At 42.9% G+C, this 24,693-nt stretch overlaps 1 protein-coding gene across 1 annotated transcript in view; it reads left to right on the forward strand.

Moving 5' to 3' along the window:
* The window catches only part of LOC126291829 (organic solute transporter subunit alpha-like), a 72,798-nt gene extending 50,435 nt beyond the window's left edge, over positions 1-22,363 (forward strand). Inside the window, exons 6-7 of the mRNA XM_049985527.1 lie at positions 5,409-5,661; positions 21,667-22,363. Of these exons, the coding sequence (XP_049841484.1) occupies positions 5,409-5,661; positions 21,667-21,821 (408 nt within the window). The 3' untranslated portion in view covers positions 21,822-22,363. The remainder of the gene's footprint in view (positions 1-5,408; positions 5,662-21,666) is intronic.
* Positions 22,364-24,693: the final 2,330 nt, after the last annotated feature.

Consider the following 24,693-nt stretch of genomic DNA (forward strand, 5'->3'; position numbering starts at 1 on the left):
AAGCAGTAAAGGAAACAAAAGAAAAGTTCGGAGTAGGTACTAAATCCATGGAGAAGAAATAAAACTTTGAGGTTTGCCGATGACATTGTAATTCTGTCGGAGACAGCAAAGGACTCGGAAGAGCAGTTGAAAGGAATGGACAGTGTCTTGAAAGGAGGATATAAGATTAACATCAACAAAAGTAAAACGAGGATAATGGAATGTAGTCGAATTAAGTCGGGTGATGCTGAGGGAATTAGATTAGGAAATGGAAGACTTAAAGTAGTAAAGGAGTTTTGATATTTGGGGAGCAATATAACTGATGATGGCCGAAGTAGCGAGGACATAAAATATAGACTGGAAATGGCAATGAAAGCATTTCTGAAGAAGAGAAATTTGTTAACATCGAGTATTGATTTAAGTGTCAGGAAGTCGTTTCTGAAAGTATTTGTATGGAGTATAGCCATGTATGGAAGTGAAACGTGGACGATAAATAGTTTAGACAAGAAGAGAATAGAAGCTTTCGAAATGTGGTGCTACAGAAGAATGCTGAAGATTAGATGGGTAGATCACACAACTAATGAGGAGGTATTGAATAGGATTGGGGAGAAGAGACGTTTGTGCCACAACTTGACTAGAAGAAGGGATAGGTTGGTAGGACATGTTCTGGGGCATCAAGGGATCACCAATTTACTGATGGATGGCAGCATGGAGGGTAAAAATCGTAGAGGGAGACCAACAGAAGCAGATTCAGAAGGATGTAGGTTGCAGTAGGTACTGGGAGATGAAGAAGCTTGCACAGGATAGAGTAGCATGGAGAGCTTCATCAGACCAGTCTCAGGACTGAAGACCACAACAACGACAACAGGTGAAATGAGTACACCTCATCATTTAAACGACGATATGAGATTGAGAATCATAGGAGGCTTGAGGCAGGGCAGTCCCGAGCTAAGGGCGCAAGAGAACTGGATGTAGCACCAAGTTTTGCCTCAAGTTTGTGGAAACAGTTTAAAACCAGTGCGACAGTTATCAGATAAGGGTGCCTGAGAGCCACAACAGTCAATGACGACTGGAATTTCGTGCTTTCGGCGAAGTGCCAGAGGACGCCTTCAGCCACACAAATCTCTTGTGACCCTGCTGCTGCCATAGTAACCAAGAAGGTAGTTGCCAGAAGGCTCCATATTTAGACTGGGCTGTACACTAGAAAGGCAACCATGTCCATCATACTCACACCCTCCCACAAAATAGAGCATTTACAATGGTGCATACAACACAGGCATTGGACACAGCTACAGTGGGCTAATGTTCCCTTTATGGTTGAATCAAAAATGGTTCAAATGGCTCTGAGTACTATGGGACTTAACTTCTGAGGTCATCTGTCCCCTAGAACTTAGAACTATTTAAACCTAACTAACCTAAGGACATCACACACATCCATGCCCGAGCCAGGATTCGAACCTGCGACCGTAGCGGTCGCGCGGTTCCAGATTGTAGCGCCTAGAACCTCTCGGCCACTCCAGCCGGCCTATGGCTGAGTCCAGATAGTTTATAACTTGAGTCTGGGCGAGTCTTCATAAGTAGAGAATTTCGGACACGATGCCATCCCTGCAACATCCGGCAAAGGGACACATATGGTGATGGAGATTGCTGATTTGGGAAGGGATCGTGCATCATAACCGCACACCACTACATGTGTTAATTCTGTGAGTGCCCAGAGGTCCAGTCGAGAGATCCTAGAGCGCTATGTTTGACCTTTCAGTGGTGCTGCTGGCCTCAGTACATTTGTATGGATGATCAACAAAACCAGATAGAGCACACGTGGTTAGTGAATATCTGCAAAGCGCGTGGCGGGTTTCCGAGAACGAAGCGCGGCCGGACCAAACGGGAGCGGCCCGCGAAGAAACAAACGAACGGGAAAGGACGGACACGAACAACGATGGACGACCGAGCAAGAGCTTGCGACGACAACACGCAAGAAGCAACGAGGTCACAAGCGACAGCCAAACGGATCCACAACGTCCACTCACAAACGAAAACAAAGTACGGTAAACACGCTGTCTGTAGGCGAGATGTCGATAGGCTCACACGAATGACAGACTGCTTATTGAGTTTTTTTTTCTTTATTGTTAAGTTCACACTTGATACAGGTCGGCCAGGAGCGGCATATTACGCAGCTCTTCGACCACAGATAAAATCAATGATACAAAAGGAGACAATTGCAGAACAGACAGGGTGGATATACAAACGTAGAGATACAAAATTAAAACACACGGAGCCGTTCACGGGCGCAGAATCCAAAATAAAAATGTTCAGACACATGGAGACGCACAGAGATGACAGATGGCACACTCGAAAGTTGGAGATCAAATGAATAAACACTGTGACACTTGAGCACGAATACAACGGCACATACAAACACTAGGCGACGATCTCTGGCGCGCGAAAGTTCACTATACGTGTGCGACTCTGGGGACCTGCCAAAAGGGGAAAGAAGGGGGGAGGAGGGAGAGGGGAGTGTGGAGATGCCAGCGGCAGAGGAGATGGGAGGGAGAGGAAAGAAGGTAGGGGGGTATGGAAAGCCGGAAGGGTGGAAGGGAGGAGGGAGAGAAGGGAGTGAGGGTGCCCTCGGGAGAAAAACACAGGGTGTGGTAGAGGAGGATCGAAGTTGGTAAGAGAGGTAGTTGGAGGGGATGAGGGCATCATCAGGGAGGGGGAGTTGGTGGAAGCCATCTTGGGCGAGGGTATGGAGAGTGGAGAGATGGAGTGCAGGTGGCATGTGGGAATGCTGGTGCGGCAGTGGACGGGGTGGGAGAGGATGGGAGAGACGAGCGGGTGAGGGGATTCAAGTTTGCGGGAGGTGTAGAGGATCCGTATCCATTCCAGGAAAAGAGGGAGGTGTGGGAACAGAATAAGGTCATAGAGGTTCCAGGTGAAGGAGGGGAGACGGATGCGGTAGGGGAGGTGGAGCACATGGTGTTCTAGGATTTGATTAGCTGAGTGAGAGGCAGGCGCTTATATACAGGATACGCTATTGGTTGCTGGGACCAAGTGCTCCACCATGGCGCCCTCACGTTATACACAGGCCAGGAATGTGCACAGGCACTGCTGATGGCGCGACGGTTGTAGAGACTTCTAGTGGTAATCGAGGTCCACCCCATCTGGAGCGGATTCGAAACCCGCAGCAGTTGGTACCAGAACGGGGACATTCACTATACGACTTGGCTGGCTAACTCACCTGACCTGAACCGTACTGAACATGTTTGGGATACTCTTGGAAGGGCAGTTGCAACATGCCACACCCAATGCAAAACAATTCTGCTGTAGAGGAGGAGTGGGTGCGATTTCCACAGGCACTCCTGAACTCGTTGTAAACAGTATGGCCATTTGTAGTGCATGCTGTGTGTCTGTCTGAGGTCTCTCTGCTTCCTCTCACCCCCACCACCCCCGAGTCATTTTGTATTCCCCTCCTCTGCCTTCCCCCCACTCCCTGTTGCACCTGCCCAGCACCCACCCCCCTCTTATGGGTCCTCATCCTCCATCAGCTCCTACCCCCCCCCCCCCCACACTACGTTTTTTCCTCTTTTCCCCTCCTTTCCTATCCCATCATCTGTCCAGGTTCCCCCCCATCTGCCCTTGGCTGTGGTATATCATATCTGTGCCAACTTTTTAGTGCAGTATTCAAGTGAATGTCGAGTGTTGTTCGTCTTTCCAAAGTGTTGCGAACAGAAACCATGCTGTCACTGGGTGTGAATTTTATATCTCTTGTGAACAGAAACCAGACTGTCGCTGTGATTTTTAATTGTTTATCTATTCTTTTACCTGTCTGCTTCATATATATTTTCTTAGCATCATCAACCCTTTGTTGTATGTTTTAAGTTCCATGATATACAGCCATTTTACTATTTAAGTCACCGTTTTTATTGTCTGCTTTTATTATTTATTATCTTCATCTTTTTAAAACAAATTCTGTAGGCTGAAGAGCGGCGCTCTAAGCTGCTGCCGGCACGCCCCCTTCGGGGGCAAATGAAACTCAATAAAGAAAAAAAAATCTGTCTGAGGCGACCAAACACCACAGTAGCCACGTTTTCACAGTATTCTTGCAACCTATGTTGTGGACTGCATTGGACTCTTAACCATTACTCATGCTAACCAATAGCGTTTGAACTGTTGTTTTGTACAAATGACTGTCATACAATAAACCACATCCATACCTATTTTCATTTATTTCTCTCCAGTATTTCTCCACATCATTAGAGTAAATGTTACCCACCTTTTAATTTTGTACACCAGGGTACTTACATACTGCAGAGCACCTACCGTACAAGATTTTCACTGCCCATCGGACAGAGTGAGGTGGCGCAGTGGTTAGCACACTGGACTCGCATTCTGGAGGACGATGGTTCAATCCCAGATCCAGCCATCCTGATTTAGGTTTTCCGCGATTTCCCTAAATCACTCCAGGCAAATGCTGGGATGGTTGCTTTGAAACTGCACGGCCGAATTCCTTCCCTGTCCTTCCCTAAACCGATGAGACCGATGACCTCGCAGTTTGGTCTCTTCCCCCAAAACAACCCAACTCAACACAACTCTGCCCACAATCGAGAGGGGAAACTTATTTTCCAACTCCCCCTCGTACCTCTAGCATCTCGAATTTTCTCATTGTGTTCACTTTGCGAGAGGAGGTAACATGTTGTCAGACTCTTCCCAGAAAATATTCTCTCTAAATTTCAAGAGTAAACCTCTCCGTGATGCTCTCTTGTAGCTTCTGCCACTGGAGTTTATTGAGCATTTCGGTAATACTTTCGCGTCGGCTAAACTACCCCGTGACGAAACACGCCGCTCTGCATTGGATTTTCTCAACTTCTTTCTTAAGTCTCACCTCGTACAGATGCCAGATTGATGAAAACTACTCGAGAATAGGCTCCTTGTAAGCCACTTCATTCGTGGATAGCTTGTATAGTCTGCAGACTGTCTCTCGGAGCTTCCAACATTGTGTACTGCATATTCTAGAGGCTAATGCCTTGTCTATGGAACTACTCTCTTCTGTCATCGGCTGTTTGTTTCATTTCTGTGTAACTGTCACATGCTATCCTCTTCTCGGTGTCTTCCAAATGCTTCATCCTAGAACGTCCTCTCCTTTCCCAGCACTTCAAGAATGTTAATGATGAAAGTATTGTACATGATGACATATCAAACAAATTCTTTCTCATCTTTTCCATTTCCTTTTAAAATCGTTAACTTTCCTTACGATTTCCAGACTGGTTTTGTTTCCTTCAGGTATTGTTCAAATGCCGAGATGTTTCCTTTTAAAGGGCACGGCCGACTTCCTTCCCCATCCTTCCCTAATTTAATGAGGCCGATGACCTCGCTGACTGGTCTCCTCCCCCGAACAATCCATCCGACAGCCCACGGTGCACGGTGTGTTGCAGAGGCTGCTGGACAGGGTGTGGCCGTACATGGAGCCCGTGCAGGTGGGCTCTGTGCTGGTGGCGGGCTGGGGCACCCAGATGGTGGTGCAGCTGCTGGCGCGCCTGCAGCTGCCTGGTGGAGGCGACGCCTCGCACAAGTTCCTCGCGCTCGAACTCACCATGCTGGCGGCTGAGCTGCAGGGTGCCGCAGCAGACAGCGTCGCGGCGCTGTTCCCCTGCTCTGGGGCCTTCTCGCCCTCCTTCTGGAGCCGCAGTCAGTACCCACTAATGCCTTTTCTTTGTTTTGGGAAGGGGAGTGCAGGAAGAGGAGCTTTCAGTTATCGCGACTGGAAAAACGCGCATTGGGTTCCCTGTACACACAGCTGAGCATTTGAAATATCTGGAAAACTATAAATCTGATTCAAAAATGGTCATAATTCACTGAGATTGTACCTCCAAGTATCGCTTTGGACCTCATTTTTATCGACATACGAGGGTCTATTTCAAATTCGGATGGTGGCAGGGGTAAAATACAGGGAGCGAAAGGCTATTTACAATTTGTACAGAAACCAGATGGCAGTTATAAGAGTCGAGGGGCATGAAAGGGAAGCAGCGGTTGGGAAGGGAGTAGGACAGGGTTATAGCCTATCCCCAATGTTATTCAATCTGTATATTGAGCAAGCAGTAAAGGAAACAAAAGAAAAGTTCGGAGTAGGTATTAAAATCCATGGAGAAGAAATAAAAACGTTGAGGATCGCCGATGACATTGTAATTCTGTCAGAGACAGCAAAGGACTTGGAAGAGGAGTTGAACGAAATGGACATTGCCTTGAAAGGAGGGTATAAGATGAAAATCAACAAAAGCAAAACGACGATAATGGAATGTAGTCGAATTAAGTGGGGTGATGCTGAGGGAATTAGATTAGGAAATGAGACACTTAAAGTAGTAAAGGAGTTTTGCTATTTGGGGAACAAAATAACTGATGGTGGTCGAAGTAGAGAAGATATAAAATGTAGACTGGCAATGGCAAGGAAAGCGTTTCTGAAGAAGAGAAATTTGTTAACATCGAGTATAGATTTACATGTCAGGAAATCTTTTCTGAAAGTATTTGTATAGAGTGTAGCTATGTATGGAAGTGAAACGTGGACGATAAATAGTTTAGACAAGAAAAGAATAGAAGCTTTCGAAATGTAGTATTACAAAAGAATGCTGAAGATTAGATGGGTTGATCACATAACTAATGAGGAGGTATTGAATAGAATTGGGGAGAAGAGGAGTTGTGGCACACCTTGACTAGAAGAAGGGATCGGTTGGTAGGACATGTTCTGAAGCATCAAGGGATCACCAATTGAGTATTGGAGGGCAGCGTGGAGCGTATAAATCGTAGAGGGAGACCAAGAGATGAATACACTAAGCAGATTCGGAAGGATGTAGGCTGCAGTAGGTACTGGGAGATGAAGATGCTTGCACAGGATAGAGTAGCGTGGAGAGCTGCATCAAAACAGTCTCAGGACTGAAGACCACAACATCAAAAACGAGGGTCACTCCAAAAGAAACGCACACACTTTTTTTTTTAAATCCATGTTTTATTCTACGTTTACAGTGTGTAGATACATCCTTTCACATAATTTCCATCCCTCTCAACCGCCTTACGCCATCTTGGAACCAGCGCCTGTATACCCGCACGGTACAATTCTGGACCAACCTGTTGCGCGCACAAGGGAGTCATCATCTTCAAACCTTGTTGCACGAAGAGAGTCTTTCAGTTTCCCAAAGAGATGATAGTCACAAGGATCCAGGTCAGGACTGTGATGCGGGTGTTTCAGTGTTATCCTTCCGAGTTTTGTGATCGCTTCCACGGATTTTTGACTGACATGTGGCCGTGCATTGTCGTGCAACAGCAAATGTTCAAATTTGTGTGAAATCTTATGGGAATTAACTGCTAATATCATCAGTCCCTAAGCTTACACACTAATTAACCTAAATTATCCTAAGGACAATCACACACACCCCATGCCACAGGGAGGACTCGAACCTCCGCCGGGACAAGCAGCACAGTCCACGACTGTAGCGCCTTAGACCTCTCGGCTAGTACCGAGCGGCTGCAACAGCAAAACATCCTGCTTTTGCCGATGTGATCCAACAAGACTCAGTTGAGCTTGAAGTTTCTTCAGTGTCGTCACATATGAATCAGAATTTATGGTGATTCCACTTGGCATGATGTCCACAAGCAGAGCCTTTGGAATCGCAAAACACCGTAGCCATAACTTTTACAGCAGAAGGCGTGGTTTTGAATCTTTTTTCGTGGGTGCACTTGCATGATGCCACTCCATTGATTGCCTCTTCATTTCTGGTGAAAAATTATGGAGCCATGTTTCATCACCTGTCACAGTTCTTCCAAGAAATTCATCTCCACCATTCTCGTACTGTTCCACAAGTTCGCTGCATACCGTTTTTCTTGTTTCTTTGTGAGCCACTGTCAACATCCTGGGAACCCACCTGGCACAAACCTTTTTTAATGCCAACACTTCCAGTATTCTGCAAACACTTCAGTCCCCTATCCTAACGTAGCGTGACAATTCGTTCACTGTGATGCGCCTGTCAGCAGTCACCAATTCGTTAACTCTCTGCACGTTGTCTGGAGTGTGTGCAGTACGAGGGCTGCCGCTGCTAGGACAATCCTCAATATTGCCGTGCCCACTTTCATCACGTAACCTGCTTGCCCACGGACTAAATGTACTGCGATCGACAGCAGCATCTCCATATACCTTTTTCAACCTCTTGTGGATGTTTCCCACTGTCTCGTTTTCACACCACAGGAATTATATGACAGCACGTAGCTTCTGACGAACTTCAAATGTAGCAGCCATCTTGAAGACATGCTGTGACGGCGCCACAATCGGGAACAGGTTGAACTAAGTTTGAAAACAAGCGGGAAGGATGTATCTACACACTTTCACACATGCTGAATGAAAACTGTATTTTTACAAAAATAGTGTGCATTTCTTTTGGAGTGACCCTTGTAGTACGGCAACTCGATGTGCCGTGGACTCAACAAGTCGTTGGAAGTCCTCTGTAGAAATATTGAGCCAAGCTGCCTCTAATGCCGTCCATAACTGCGACAGTGCAGCCAGTGGAGGATTTTGTGCAGAAACTGACTACTCGGTTGTCCTGTAAATGTTCATTAGGATTCACATTGGGCGGCCACATCATTCACTTGTATCATCCTGGATGTTCTTCAAAGCAATCGTGAACAATTGTGGCCCAGTTACAATTCCATTTTCGTCTGGGAACATGAAGTTCATGAATGGCTGCAAATGGTGTCCAAGTAACCAGTCAGTTATCGGTTCAGTTGGGCCCTGTAAACACAGGCCGCATCATTATGTAGTCACCACCAGCTTACACGGTGCCTTGTTAGCAACTGGGGTCCATAGCACCGTATAGTTTCTGCCACACTAGAATCCTTCAACCATCTCTTACCAGATGAAACCAGGGCTCATCTGACCAGGCCACGGTTTTCCAGTCATCTATAATCCAACGAATATCGTCGCGAGCTCATGAAACACGCTGTAGGCGAAGTCATGCTACTAGAAAAAAAGGCAGTCATTTTGGTCATCTGCTGCCACAGCTCACTGATGCCGAATTCCTCTGCACTGTCCAAACGGATACGTTCCTCGTATGTCCCTCATTTCTGCAGTTATGTCACGTATTGTTGCTTGTATGTCAGCACTAACAACTCTACGCAAATGGCGTTGCTCTCGGTCATTAAGTGAAGGCCGTTGGCCGGCCGGAGTGGCCGAACGGTTCTAGGCGCTACAGTCTGGAACCGCTCGGTCGGTACGGTCGCAGGTTCGAATCCTGCCTCGGGCATGGATGTCTGTGATGTCCTTAGGTTAGTTAGATTTAAGTAGTTCTAAGTTCTAGGGGACTGATGACCTCACAAGTTAAGTCCCATAGTGCTCAGAGCCATTTGAACCATTTTTTTGAAGGCCGTCGCCACTACATTGTTCATGGAAAGAGGCAATGCCCGAAATTTGGTATTCTCGGCATACCCCAGGCAAGGATCGCAAAATACTGAATTCCCTTATGGAATGTCCCATGCTTCTCCAATTACCATTCCGCATTGAAAGTCTGTTAATTCCATCGCGAGGCCGTAATCACATCAGAAACCTTTCCACCTGAATCTCCTGAGTACATATGACGGCTCCGCTAATGCACTGCCCTTTTGTATTTTTGTGTGCGTCATACTGCCTCAGTGTACACTACTTTACAACTGCTAAGAAACATACAGTGAAGTCTTTCACGACCGGATGTTTCAGCTGCCGAGAATTCTTCCGGGTTGTATGGCCGTGGTCCATGGAACTCTTCTATCCCTGACATTTCGTCCAAAGCTAAGTTGGACTTCTTCAGAGGTGCCATGTAAACACAGCCACCTTGTCAGCAAGTCTCATCACAACCAGGAGCACTTCTGAAGATGTCCAACGTAGCTTTGGACGAAAACGTCATGGATAGTAGAGTTCCATGGACCATGCCATACAACCCGGGACAGTTCACGGCAGCTGCTAAGGAACTGCTGTTCCTCCGGAACGGCCATCAATTCGCTTTACAACACCCAACCAATGTTAGCAAAAGGAAATGTAGAGGGCGGGACGTATTAATGTAAAGAAGCCAGTGGATGAACCCTATTAGCATTCCACATTACACGCAGTACAGTGTATCCGTGGTCTAGGTGTAGCGTCTTTAATTCGTAATCAAAACGTCTTCAGTCCCGCGTTCGATCCTCGCCACTGCCTAAATTTTGATAAATAATCAGCATTGGCGGCCGAAGACTTCCGGCATAAGAAGTCAGCCTCATTCTGCTAACGGCCTTGTCAAAGAGGGCGGAGGAGCGGATAGAGGTTCAGGGCACTCTCTTGTCCTAGGGGTGGGAAATTGCCCCTAAAGGCGGAAGAATCAGCAATGATCAACGACATGAGGATGCAGAAGGCAATTGAAACCACTGCATTAAAGACACGTAACGTGTATCCACAGGACATGTCGCCTGTAGTTGAAGAAGTATCATGATGATCTCTCCATTGGCAAAAGATTCCGGAATAGTCCCCCATTCGGATCTCTGGGAGGGGACTGCCAAAAAAGATTGAATAATCAACGAAAGCATAATGTTCTACGAGTCGGGGCGTGGAATGTCAGAAGCTTGAACGTGGTAGGGAAACTAGAAAATCTGAAAAGGGAAATGCAAAGGCTCAATCTAGATATAGTAGGGGTCAGTGAAGTGAAGTGGAAGGAAGACAAGGATTTCTGGTCAGATGAGTATCGGATAATATCAACAGTAGCAGAAAATGGTATAACAGGTGTAGGATTCGTTATGAATAGGAAGGTAGGGCAGAGGGTCTGTTACTGTGAACAGTTCAGTGACCGGGTTGTTCTAATCAGAATCGACAGCAGACCAACACCGACAATGATAGTTCAGGTATACATGCTGACGTCGCAAGCTGAAGATGAACAGATAGAGAAAGTGTATGAGGATATTGAAAGGGTAATGCAGTATGTAAAGGGGGACGAAAATCTAATACTCATGGGCGACTGGAATGCAGTTGTAGGGGAAGTAGAAGAAAAGGTTACAGGAGAATATGGTCTTGGGACAAGGAATGAAAGATGAGAAAGACTAATTGAGTTCTGTAACAAGTTTCAGCTAGTAATAGAGAATACCCTGTTCAAGAATCATAAGAGGAGGAGGTATATTTGGAAAAGGCCGGGAGATACGGGAAGATTTCAATTAGATTACATCATGGTCAGACAGAGATTCCGAAATCAGATACTGGATTGTAAGGCGTACCCAGGAGCAGATATAGACTCAGATCACAATATAGTAGTGATGAAGAGTAGGCTGAAGTTCAAGACATTAGTCAGGAAGAATCAATACGCTAAGAAGTGGGATACGGAAGTTCTAAGGAATGACGATATACGTTTGAAGTTCTCTAACGCTATAGATACAGCAATAAGGAATAGCGCAGTAGGCAACACAGTTGAAGAGGAATGGGCGTCTCTAAAAAGGGCCATCACAGAAGTTGGGAAGGAAAACATAGGTACAAAGAAGGTAGCTGCGAAGAAACCATGGGTAACAGAAGAAATACTTCAGTTGATTGATGAAAGGAGGAAGTACAAACATGTTCCGGGAAAATCGGGAATACAGAAATACAAGTCGCTGAGGAATGAAATAAATAGGAAGTGTAGGGAAGCTAAGACGAAATGGCTGCAGGAAAAATGTGAAGACATCGAAAAAGATATGATTGTCGGAAGGACAGACTCAGCATACAGGAAAGTCAAAACAACCTTTGGTGACATTAAAAGCAACGGTGGTAACATTAAGAGTGCAACGGGAATTCCACTGTTAAATGCAGAGGAGAGAGCAGATAGGTGGAAAGAATACATTGAATGCCTCTATGAAGGTGAAGATTTGTCTGATGTGGTAGAAGAAGAAACAGGAGTCGATTTAGAAGAGATAGTGGATCCAGTATTAGAATCGGAATTTAAAAGAGCTTTGGATGACTTACGGTCAAATAAGGCAGAAGGGATAGATAACATTCCATCAGAATTTCTAAAATCATTAGGGGAAGTGGCAACAAACAGACTATTCACGTTGGTGTGTAGAATATATATGTCTGGCGACATACCATCTGACTTTTGGAAAAGCGTCATCCACACAGTTCCGAAGACGGCAAGAGCTTCTAAACACTCATGGTGGTGTCTGATTGTTCTATATCGTGTCTCCCTACCACTTTCGCGCAACGACGCTCTGAGCGTGTTTTTTAGGGAATTAACTTGTTTGAACCTGGGACCTGTTGCTAGTAAGGAGACGCCAGACCACACATGACATGTAGAATTCAGAAGAGTTCAGTGAGACTAGCGATGATATAACCAAATACTAAATGATCTCAGCGCCAGCTCCACTGCACTCCCTGTAAAAGAATCTTAATACTAACAAAATTTAGTGGAAAGGGTTCAAGGCTTTCCTATTTTAGTTGGCTGGTAAAATAACGTCGAAAAAGCAGTTAAGTTTACCATTGGAAATTTATTCTAATCACAAAACATCGTTTATAAATTGCACTATTGGTAAAAGGAAATGTTTTAATACAGGATGGTAAAAACCAACTGCGTTCAACCAAAAATGTGAACGAATATTCCCTGAATGGGTTTCCAAGTTCTACAATCGATCGAAGGATGACCTATGCCGTATCACATCTATAAACTAGGATAAATTGAGTTTCACAAAAGAGAAAACTATCAAAATGGTCTACAGTGACCCTCAATTATCTTTAATAACTTATCTAACTTGTCGTAAATTACAGTGGCTGATGTGGCTTCTCAATAACTATAAAATAGAAAAATCAACGCGTTTCAGATCTTTACTTCAAGTGGCAAATGTGAACACCATGAGTTTTAATTAACGATCGACACTAGTATTACGCAAAAAAGGGGTGTAACAGATGAGTCTTCTGCAGTTCTGAGTGAAGCCTTATGCGCTCAAAAATGCGGCATCGCGTGCGTTCATTACCTTGTCGGTGTTTAGGCAGCGTCAGGGCGGCAGCGGCCGGCGCAGCAGCCATCCAGTCCGCCGTCTCGGAACTAACTCTCCTCTAACTTCTCCTTACTACAATTTACCGAAGTTAGTTTAAAAAAACTATCTGGCTAAGTTTTCATCTGACCAATCAGGGTCTCAATGTTAACCTTAAGCTCCGCCTACAAAAATTCTGTCTATCCAATGAGAAACGTTATACTTTTCGTGGTGGGGCAATGTTTTTAAAGTTTGCAACGTAACAGAGACGCTAAAAAGTCTCACGCTAAAACCTGCAGCTGGTGTGGTCCTTTTAGCGTTATCGTGAGATCTATACTGTTCTTCTGGAGGGCTCTATCTTTTAACATGGGCTGGAGGATTGTCCTAATGTAACAGACACGCGAAAAAGTCTCACGCTAAAACTTGCGGGTGGTAGTGGCCCTTTTTGTGTTATCGTAAGATCTATACTGCTTTTCTGGAGGGCTCTAGCTTTTAACATGGGCTGGGGGTTGTCCTTGACATACCTGAGACGCGAAAAAGCCTCACGCTAAAACGTGCGGGTTGTATAGTCGTACAGGTAGGCTCGCAGCGTGGGTGCCCAGCCCCTCCCTTATCTAGCTTAACACGGTTCTGCTCTCGGCTTCTGTCCTCGTTTCTCCCCTCGGAACTGCGTCTGCCTCACGGTGGGAAGGTACGACATGCATTTAGGCATTCTTGTGTTAGTCTGTGGCATTCCATTTGCTCACTCGCTACTTGTATTACTTTGGTTAATTTAATGTCACGATTTATTCGGAGCTATGTGACATACTAGTAGATTTGCTTATTATGTCAGGGTTTTCATGTAATGTGTTGGATTTGCCTGACACCTTACATATCACCACCCTTCGAACTTAATTTTTGCACTGAATTTGGCAATGATTGAATCGTTGTCTAATTCAGTCAAAAATTTTCTAATTTATCTAAATTTTGTTGCGTATTGTTCAGCCACGTTATTCTGTTCTATGCTAGTTTGTATTACTAATTTATATTTTTATATTCTTCCACATTATAATTAAAAATGACAAGAGAAGAATATTTTTATGCTATTATTAATATTTAATTATTTTCTTTCTTTATTTATGTGTGAAGTTTTTTTTAAGAAGTTTGTTTTCGGAAGTGAGGAGTCTTTCACATCGATTTTCTTAGAAATATTTTTTTATATATGTAGTAATTGAGTAAAATCTATTCCTAACACATTTTCTAAATATCATACGCAAGTAAAATGTTTTTGTTTCGAGACACTCATTTCAACATTGTTACACTAACAAATAAGAATTATTTCCTAGAATTGCTTTGACAAAGAAATATACATGCACAAGTATTCAAATATTATCCTAACAAATGGTACAAATGTTAAAAAAATTGCTTTGACAAAGAAATATACATACACACGTATTGAGGTATTATCCTAATAAATGGTACAAATGTTAAAGAAAGGAAAAACATCCAACAAGATAATTTTTTATTCTTGGTTTTTATAAGGAGAAAATAAGTAAAATGTAGTTATTCTTTGATTTTTATGAGGAGAAAATAAGCTTGGCTTGACAGCTCATGCATCGAAGCCGCTTACAAGAAGAATGGAGAAGAAAATTGAGAATGCGCTAGGTGACGATCAGTTTGGCTTTAGGAAAAGTAAAGGCACGAGAGAGCAATTTTGACGTTACGGCTAATAATGGAAGCAAGGCTAAAGAAAAATCAAGACACGTTCATAGGATTTGTCGACCTGGAAAAAGCGCTCGACAATATAAAATGGTGGAAGCTGTTGAAGATTCTGAAAAAAGTAGGGGTAAGCTATAGGGAGAGACGGGTCATATACAATATGTACAACAACCAAGAGGGAATAATAAGAGTGGAAGATCAAGAACGAAGTACTCGTATTAGGAAGGGAGTAAGACAAGGCTGTAGCCTTTCGCCCCTACTCTTCAATCTGTACATCGGGGAAGCAATGACGGGAATAAAAGAAAGGTTCAGGACTGGAATTCAAATACAAGGTGAAAGGATATCAATGATTCGATTCGCTGATGACATTGCTATCCTGAGTGAAAGTGAAGAAGAATTAAATGATCTGCTGAACGGAATGAACAGTCTAATGAGTACACAGTATGGTTTGAGAGTAAATCGGAGAAAGACGAAGGTAATGAGAAGTAGCAGAAATGAAAACACCGAAAAACTTAACATCAGGATTGATGGTCACGAACTCAATGAAGTTAAGGAATCCTGCTACCTAGGCTGTAAAATAACCAATGACAGACGGAGCAAGGAGGACATCAAAAGCAGACTCGCTATGGCAAAAAAGGCATTTCTGGCCAAGAGAAGTCTTCTAATATCAAATACCGGCCTTAATTTGAGGAAGAAATTTCTGAGGATGTACGTCTGGAGTACAGCATTGTATGGTAGTGAAACATGGACTGTGGGAAAACCGGAACAGAAGAGAATCGAAGCATTTGAGATGTCGTGCTATAGACGAATGTTGAAAATTAGGTGGACTGATAAGGTAAGGAATGAGGAGGTTCTACGCAGAATCGGAGAAGAAAGGAATATGTGGAAAACACTGATAAGGAGAAGGGACAGGATGATAGGACATCTGCCAAGACATGAGGGAATGACTTCCATGGTACTAGAGGGAGCTGTAGAGGGCGAAAACTGTAGAGGAAGACAGAGATTGGAATACGTCAAGCAAATAATTGAGGACGTAGGTTGCAAGTGCTACTCTGAGATGAAGAGGTTAGCACAGGAAAGGAATTCGTGGCGGGCCGCATCAAACCAGTCAGTAGACTGATGACCAAAAAAAAAAAAAAAAGTGTTGAACGAAGGCTGTTGTGCTGGACGGATCAAAGTCGGTCAAAGTGCCACTACTGCGTCCACGGTCATGGATGTGTCCAAAACTGTCGTATTTGGATTGGAAAAGGCCGTTAACGGTGGAAATGCCATGCGAAAACATGCCACTGGCGGTAGGCGGAATATCACACCGCAAGAGAATCGACACATAGCACTAGTGGCGAAAAGAAATAGACGTTCCTCTTCCAGACCTTACAACCAATACTGGCACGCTTATCTCTGCCAGAACCATTTCGCTGCGATTAAATCCTCCTGGTTTTGTATGCTCAGAAGTCTGTTAATTGCATCCCACTTCAACCATGCCATCCTCCATAAAGGGTTCGTTTGTGTAGCTCCTCCAGCACAGGCCACGAAGGCACAAAGGTACCGACTGGCCGCCGTGTCATCCTGAGCCCATAGGCGGCACTGGATGCTGATATGGAGGGGCCTGTGGTCAGCACACCGCTCTATGTTAGTTTCCGAGACCGGATCCGCTACCTCTCAATCAAGTAGCTCCTCAGTTTGCCTCAAAAGGGCTGAGTGCAGCCCGCTTGCCAACAGCGGTCGGCAGACTGGATGGTCACCCATCCAAGCGTCAGCCCAGCCCGACAGCGCTTAACTTCGGTGATCTGACGGGAACCGGTGTTACCATTGCGGCGAGGCTCGTTTGTGCAGGGTGCATGTTAATTTGAGTCAGCAACAGTGGTCCAGAGAGATGTTCTCCGACGAATTTCGCTTCACTGTGGCACGTGATTCCGGTCACCAGTTAATGTAGAGAGAGACAGGAACACTTTACACATCACAGAATATTTATGAAAGTCTTTGGTACAGCCTATGTGTTACAGTGTGTGCAGGCATTATGCACAAAGGCCAAACACCATTGCTTATCTTTGTCATCACAGCACAGCGGTGTTGCATGGAGATTATTCCGGATCAAGTCCCTCTGTTTAGGGGTGTAATAGGTCCCGACTTCCTGTTTATGGATCACAGTGCCCGCCCACACTGCACCATTGAGGTATCAGACACACTGGAAACTGAAGATTTCAACATATGGACCGGCCCGGTTACTCTCCGCACCCAAGCCCTATAGAGGCTTCCTGGGACTCTCTTGGCAGGCGTGTTCTCAACGAAACCCCTGCACCAAGCGTCCAAGAGCCACTTTGAGAGATGACTGGGACAATATCCCCTAAGGGCTCCTCTACAATGTGGTAACCAGCATGAATAGCAGGTGGAAAATGTGCATTAGTGCCCGGGTAGGGTTTATTTCTCACTGAGAGTCCGATATGGACCTTTATGTTGGGAGTCTGACCTGAACGTTATTTGCCTCTGTTATTCTGCTTTCCCATGAGGTGAAATATGGTCGATTTTTCATTATAAATACAGCGCTCCACCTCTATTACGTATCTATTGAGTTTCATTTCGTCCATCATTCTCTGTGATTATTCTTGTCAAGCACTGTCTCTGGTCCCTGGCAACTGTCAAGTAGTGCAAAAGGTTTTCGTCTTGAAAGGGGACATCCAACGACACCAAACTCGATCCTCTGGGTGACAGCGAGGGTGCAGAATGGGGATCAACTTTGAAATCTCAGACAGGAACTACAGCGCCGGACGAAAATACATTAAAGGTATTTGCGTCGGCACTGTAATGGGTTCTGCAACATACACAAATACTAAGTCAATTTATTAAAACTTGAACAATCTGTAACACTTGGAAACAAACCATGTCCGCAGGAAGCTACGTGGTATGATCGAAAAATACGGCGAACAAATTTTCTTAGCAGTAACTGCTGACGCTGCAACCATCTGACATAGTTTCCTGACAGCCTGAACCGCTGAAACAGGCATCGACAAGCTGGAACGCGTTCTGAGACTCAATATCCAGTGATGCTAGAATGAGATTGTGAATACCGTGTCAGTCGTTCATCTTGGATTTAGAACAACGCGTGAACATTAAGTTACATTTAAAGTTGCAAAAGAGTGCTAAAGAAACTAATGAAGTGTTGAAATTGATTTATGGTGGCAATGCTGTAACTCTGAAGACTATTTACATGTGGGATGAGCGATTTAAAAGTGGAAATGAGTCGGTACGAGAGGAGGAGCGTTCGGGAGCTAGATTAACCTCAAAAACAGAAAAAACCGCACAAAAAGTAGCAAAAATTGTCGGTTTAGACAGGCGAATAACTGATCAAGAGCTTACCGAAGAAGTTAGCACCTTGCACGGGTCCGTGCAAAGCATTTTAACCCATAATTTGCAAATGAGACGAGTGAGTGCAAAATTTGTTCGCAGACATTTGAGTGATGAGCAGAAGGAAAATCGTACGTCAGTTTGCACTGAGTTGAAGGGTCGTTTGCATTCGCATCTGGACTTCATGTTCAAAATTGTAGCTGGTCTATAGGTATGATCCTGAGACCAAAATTTACAATTCTCAATAAAAAAAAACAGGGGGTATCCTAGAAATAAAAAGGCACGTCAGCCAAATTTAAATATCAAAGTCATGTTCGTTGGTTTTTTTCGATATTGAGGGCATAATGTGATCATAGTTCGTTCCAAGGGGAGCAACTGTGAAAGCCGAATTTTACAAGGGCGTACTGCAATATTTGCGTAACTATGTATGGAGAAAGAGAGCAGAAAAATGGGCCAAAGGCTTTTTTCTTCATCAACACAGCGCTCCGTGCCATACCTCACTGTCGATTCTTTAGTTTCTGACTGGAAAAAGACTTCCTGTCTGCCCACATCAGCCTTACCATATTTAGTACCATGAGACTTCTGGATCTTCACAACAATTAAAACCGTGCTTAAAGGTAAATGACACTGAGAGGGCCACGACAGAGCAACTGAACGCCCTTCCAAAGAAGCTTTCCAGTCATTGATTCAACGTTATGCCTCATATGTATTTGTTACGCCGCTGAACTCTGTGTCTTTTTTGACTTGATATACCTGCATTCAATACAGAAAGAGTCTCGACTCATGACTTGTTATACAAGTTATGACTTGTTATACGGTTGTGACTTGTAATACAATTCGCGATGCCGAATCTGAAATAAGAGGACGCAGTCGTCCTAAGCCGTGATTGCGGTCTGCGGCTGAACGTCGCTGCGCTCGGACTCAAGCAATCCTCCGGCAGCGGCGGTGTGCGGAACATCTTGAGGGCGTGTCTGCGCCGATGTCTCTGCATCAGGCAGCGACTGCCCTTACTTGTGGTCCCGTTGTGAGGCATCAATTATGCCATGGGACCTCGTTCTTCGAGCCAACTTCCTCCTCTGAATGTGACAATATTTTAATGTCACCAACCAACACACAGAGAAATGATCATCATAATAATAAAATATAAATCAGAACTCGTACAGAAAGATTTAAGAGTTTAGTTTTCCCATGCGCATTTAGAGAGTGGAGTGGTAGACAAATAGTCCCAAGCTCTGCCTAGCACTTAAGTGTGAATGCACGTACATCTAATGGTATTTGTGACTACCATCTACGGAATGTTTTGTGAATACAGTTATTTGTATAAAGGTAATAAATTAAAATTTTGCATGATGTGGTAGTTTCTCGTGCATCTCAGTGTTTATGACGCATATCTCCTGAGCGATCTGTCTTACAACGATTTAATTTTTCTGGTAGTTTCAGTAGTATACGTAAATATTGTCTGCCAAATGTGTCACGAAAACAACTAGTTGTAAAAAAAGTAGGGTCTAATAAATTAAAATGTCATGCTTCATGCGTCAGTTTTACTGAGTGAACAACTAAAATGTAGTAACAAATAAACTTCTCATCATTTTATGGGGGTTCTCAGAGAGAAAAAGTTTCGATAACCTTTGAAATTACGTGTAAAGATTGTTGCATTTCACTAAAGGCTCTGATTCGCCAATACTAAAATATGGGAATTCACTCATCGTGGGCTACACTGATTTTTCACTTCTACTCCCACACCTTTGAGAGGTTGCTTGATCTTACCCACACAGCGATCCTTTCTAGACGGTAAGTGATATGTGTACCAAGTTTGGTTGAAATTGGTCCAGTGGTTTAGGATGATGTATGGAACATGGAATGAGATGAAGTGCTTATTCCAGTCACGAAAAGGTTTGACGTTAGGTTATGAATTTCGTAAGTCAGACACGGAAAATATGTCCGAAATAGTGGAAAAGATGAATAGTGTAAACTTACCAAATAATCCAAGCAAAGCATTTTAACGTTTTAGCAACGGCGTAAGTTCTTTTTTCCTCCACCGTTTTCTAACATATCACTTCATTCAAGAAGCACATTTGCAAACACATTTTTGTAAACATTTCACAGATGTTTTTGTACATAGTGTGGCCCAAGATGAATTTTTCATAGTACTAAAGATATAATTACTAAACAATTGACATATGCAGGAAACAATTGACATATGCAGGAAATAACTTTAGAGCAGATTTTTAAAATTACTGAAATAGCTGTGGCTTGAGAAATCTATTTGTTCATTTAACATCGATCCTGATTTTTTGATTTTGTGGAGGTATATCTCCAGTTGTTCTAATAGATTTAGTGATCTGCCAGTGGCTTCATCATGTTATACTTCCAATTTGTTCTATAGAGTGTTGATGACATGTTTCGTTTCCAACGTATGTTGTGCAATGTCTGACAGGCAGAACAACTGGGGCATGCGTTTGTTCCTCTTGAATGAAGTGGTATATTTGAAAACGATCGAGGAATAAAAATTTATGCTGTTGCTAAAACGTTAAAAACGTTTTTCTTGAATTATTTGATAGGTTTACACTATTCATCTTTTCCTCTATTTTGCACATACTTTCTGCGTCTGACTTACGAAATTCATAACCTAGCATCAAACCTTTTCGTGACAAGAATAAGCATTTCATCTCATTCTAGAGAACAAATAAAGCATGTATTAAGACGAGTTACACCTGAAGGTGGACCCACAAGGTCCGAAATGCATCGTGTACTGAACAAAACAGGAAAAAGTTTGACTGAAGGCGTTTTTTAATTCATACCTCCAGTGTATTGAGTACAGTCACGTCTGAAGCTCCAAAATATGGATAAAATTAAATCTGAATATTTCATGATTCGACCACCCGACCAAATGGAGACCCACAATGAGGTTCCTTTCAAACTCTATCAGGTGCTGACTATGCTGTATCACACGAGCATGTGACATGTGTCCTCCAAAGTGGTCATTCAGCATCTGACGTTGTTCACGCCCATTATATACCCTACCAGGCCTGGTCACAACACCAAACATGAACAACGTTATGACACTCTGGTGGCCATTCTTCATGGCACAGAGAATTGAAATTCTAATCATTTACACACCTATCGATGGTATGTACCTGTGTGAAGTTACATTGACATCCAAACACGTGTTCTGGCTACTTAATTATTTTTGGTCAGGCAGTGCATATTCTTTATTGTACTTTTTCTCAGTAGATGTGGCAAACAGAACGAAAATTTGAGCTTTTCAAGTAAGTTGCATGTTACAAAATATTGTCCTACTTATTTAATTATTAATTATCAAGCAATGTCGATTTTTTTTTGTAAATTTACACATTTTCGTCTTACAGCCTTGAATAAGTCAGTGAGTTTCATAACATTCCATCCCCATCCTGTAATTACTCACTACGAATTCTTGGATGTATTGCATATTAACCTTCTCACTCCATAATGTATACTCATTTTTGTGCAGATGTCAAATACTTTGCACAAATGACAGTGCTCAATGCTTTCTCTGAGTTGAACAAATCTCATGAAAGTGTTTTGATCTTTTACACAACTCACTTCTAGTGGCAAGCATCTGTGGCGCACTTAAAATTTCAGCCTGTCGAGCCATTTGTGATACGAACTTGTGTCAGTGTGGGATTTCTGCCCTTTTGTCCACAGTGGGGGTGAACGTGCTGACCCTGCTGGAACTGGTGGCGCTCAGCTTGTGGGCGAATAGGCTGTACTGCACGGATGCGGCCCCATTTGACCACCTGGAAGAGGAACCGGAGCCCAACCAGCTGGAGGTGGCCCCTGGTGAGGCAACTTCAGCCTAGAAGAACGGCTAGACACGAGAGAACAGCCCACTTCGATTGACTTCAGGATGAACTGACAGACGATCTGCGACAAGTTGTATGCTGGAGGACATACTTCCATTGTACTGCCTCCAGGAGGTGCCAGCAACTGGAAGCTGTCACTGAGGTGCCATTCTGTTTAGTGGGACACCATTGAATAAGAGGCACACTGTAATTTTCAAAAACCCATGAGTCCCCTTAGAGAGCAAAGACTCTTCTGGCAGTCATGACGGTACGTCACGTAAATAGACGTTCAGAGAAAGGGAAAAGAAATTTTTGTTATGTGACGTGTGAACCATAAATTAACTAAATACTAAGTACGTCTGCGCAACGTATAACAAATAGTAAATAATGTAAGTTATTATTATCAAAACTCAAATATCGATGTAATTAACGAAACACGGTTTTTGCATAATCTCTGTGTAATATAGGCCATGAAGATCAGAGACAATGCTGTCATTGAACTCTCTCCTTTTTGTTTCGTATAGAGGTAGGCTGCCAGTGTAGTGCTGGATAATAATTAATGTAAGTTTTTCTGTATTTTTGCAAAATATAATAGAAATTGTTATTAGAAAGTGTGTACTATTGACTTAGTGGGCACCTCTCATGATAGTAATCATTAATTATAATTAAAAATGTTTTTTTTTTTTTTTTCAGAAGCTCGAGATGCGGGGAGCTCTTCTTTCCTAGCAGGATTTGGTCGGCCATTATGCTGACGATTCATGTTATTAAATGTAAACACGAGAGACTTCTCAATTTTGATCATTCATTAATTTCAAAGCTAAAAAGAGTAGTGATATATTTCATTTACCAAAATTCACAGCACTGAATGCGTTCAGTATGTTTCATTTTGGCCGCTTAACGGCAGATGAGATTCTCTCCAGTTTTGCCTTGCGAACAATGAACAAGAAATATTGAAAATCATTCCATTCAATGAACTCAGCAATATCGCTGTTAATCTTTGTGTAGTTTGGTACATAAATAACCAGTAGCCCCTGAGACCCATATTAATAATTACAGTTTGCGTAAGAATACGCATGTTTTCTTTTCTAAATAGCAGCGCTCACGCAAACTGCTTATTAGAAGGCGGTGAGTCGTGCGTTGTGTTTGAAAATTATTATATCGTATGCACTTCGGGGCTGTTGTGTCAACAACAAGGAAGATAAGCCTACAACAACTACAACTAAGATGTACAAGGAAATTATGTATAACACAGTAAAATACATAGCACATAATTCTATTCTATAAAAGGAATGTCTTAGTTTTCACATTTTGTAAGAGAAGCTATGAAATCAAATGGGCTCACTGAGCTCTACAATCCCTCAGATACAAAAAAAAAAAAAAAACAAAAAAAACTCAAGAACTAAATGAGATATTCAATAGCTCTCCATTTTAGATGAAATTTAGATATCTTACCTACATTTAGTGCAATGTGTTTTTACCTTTGAAAATTTTTTAAAATTTCGCGCAGTCTTATGATCAATTTGATGCAACACAGTAAATATGGCATATAACACAGAGAAATTAAGTCGTTCATAGAGTGAAGATCTCAGACTATAAGATGTGCAAAAATCAAATTTTTCCACCCAGTAGTTCGAAAACTCGGATGATAACTGTTTCATATCGGCTGGAACGCCGTCCCTCAGAACATGCGAGCAGTGCAGCCATAACAAAAGCAGCTACAGCACAGAATGCAGAGAGCTTGTCTGTGGCAGTCAATGACTTAACGATGTGAGCTGGTGAGCCAGCCTGCAAAGATGTTGTTTTCAGGCGGGTTTCCCACATTCAACTAGGTAAATGTCGCACTGATAGCCACAACCAACCACAGATAAACGCTAGTCGAACATTTAGCAAACGTTCTCTCACTTGAGCACACGTTTTCTCTAGAGATAGACAGATGGATTACACGCATTCTGTCCCAAGAAGACTGATGGCATCAGGAAGCAATACAGCCACCAGATACCAACAAAACTGCCTAACCCTTATAACAATGCTAACCTGTCAGGAAAAGGCAAAAGAAGAAGAAGAAGAAAGACTTTGTTTCTTCAACTTCTGTTAATATACAGGATAGTAGAGGATAATCTCGTATCTTGGTACACTTTCCAGACTAGCTAGCCCTAAAATACAAGTTTAATATATCTTCTTATTCCATTTGTAAATCATGTCATTCAATTTTTATGTAATTTAGTCTTCTTCAGAAATTACAAAAATTATTCTCGAAACTTAAAGTTTCTTTCAAATGTGGAAACATGTTACAAGATAATGTACCTAGGAACAAATATTCTATCCAAATTTAAAAGCACTGCAATCGAGAAAATCGTATCACTTTTGTATTTAACCAATATATCTGTCACATTATTAAACTACTACACATGAATAATCGCTAGGTGAAATCAAATTAAGCCAAAGTATTATCAAAAAGTTACAAGTTTACACGTTAAATACATTTTAAAGTAGAAAGTACTGGAACCTAAAACGAAGAGAGGTATAGTAACTCAGATGTTAAAGAAACTCAATTCATTTGCAGATATCACATGTTCCATTTTAAAAGACCTTCATATGTTTCAACATAACTGACAAAGTATGTCTTAACTCTTTGAAGAGCAGGCCTCATTGTGACTTACAACTCAAGCAGACGGTTTGGAAAGTTGGTCGTCAGTGTGCTATCCCCATAATTTTTCTGAGCTTACCGCTAATGGGCGATAGTTCCCTCAACTAATCAACTAACTGTTGACGAAATTCAATGACAGTGCAGTACTTTTGCCACGTATTTATGACACAAGATGATATTTTATGCGTTGATGGTGTTGTTTGTGGAAATGTTATGCATTTCTCTCAGTAACTCTTCTTCATG

The sequence above is a fragment of the Schistocerca gregaria genome, chromosome 9, assembly GCF_023897955.1.
Source record: "Schistocerca gregaria isolate iqSchGreg1 chromosome 9, iqSchGreg1.2, whole genome shotgun sequence".
In the NCBI taxonomy this organism is placed as follows: Eukaryota; Metazoa; Arthropoda; class Insecta; order Orthoptera; family Acrididae; genus Schistocerca; species Schistocerca gregaria.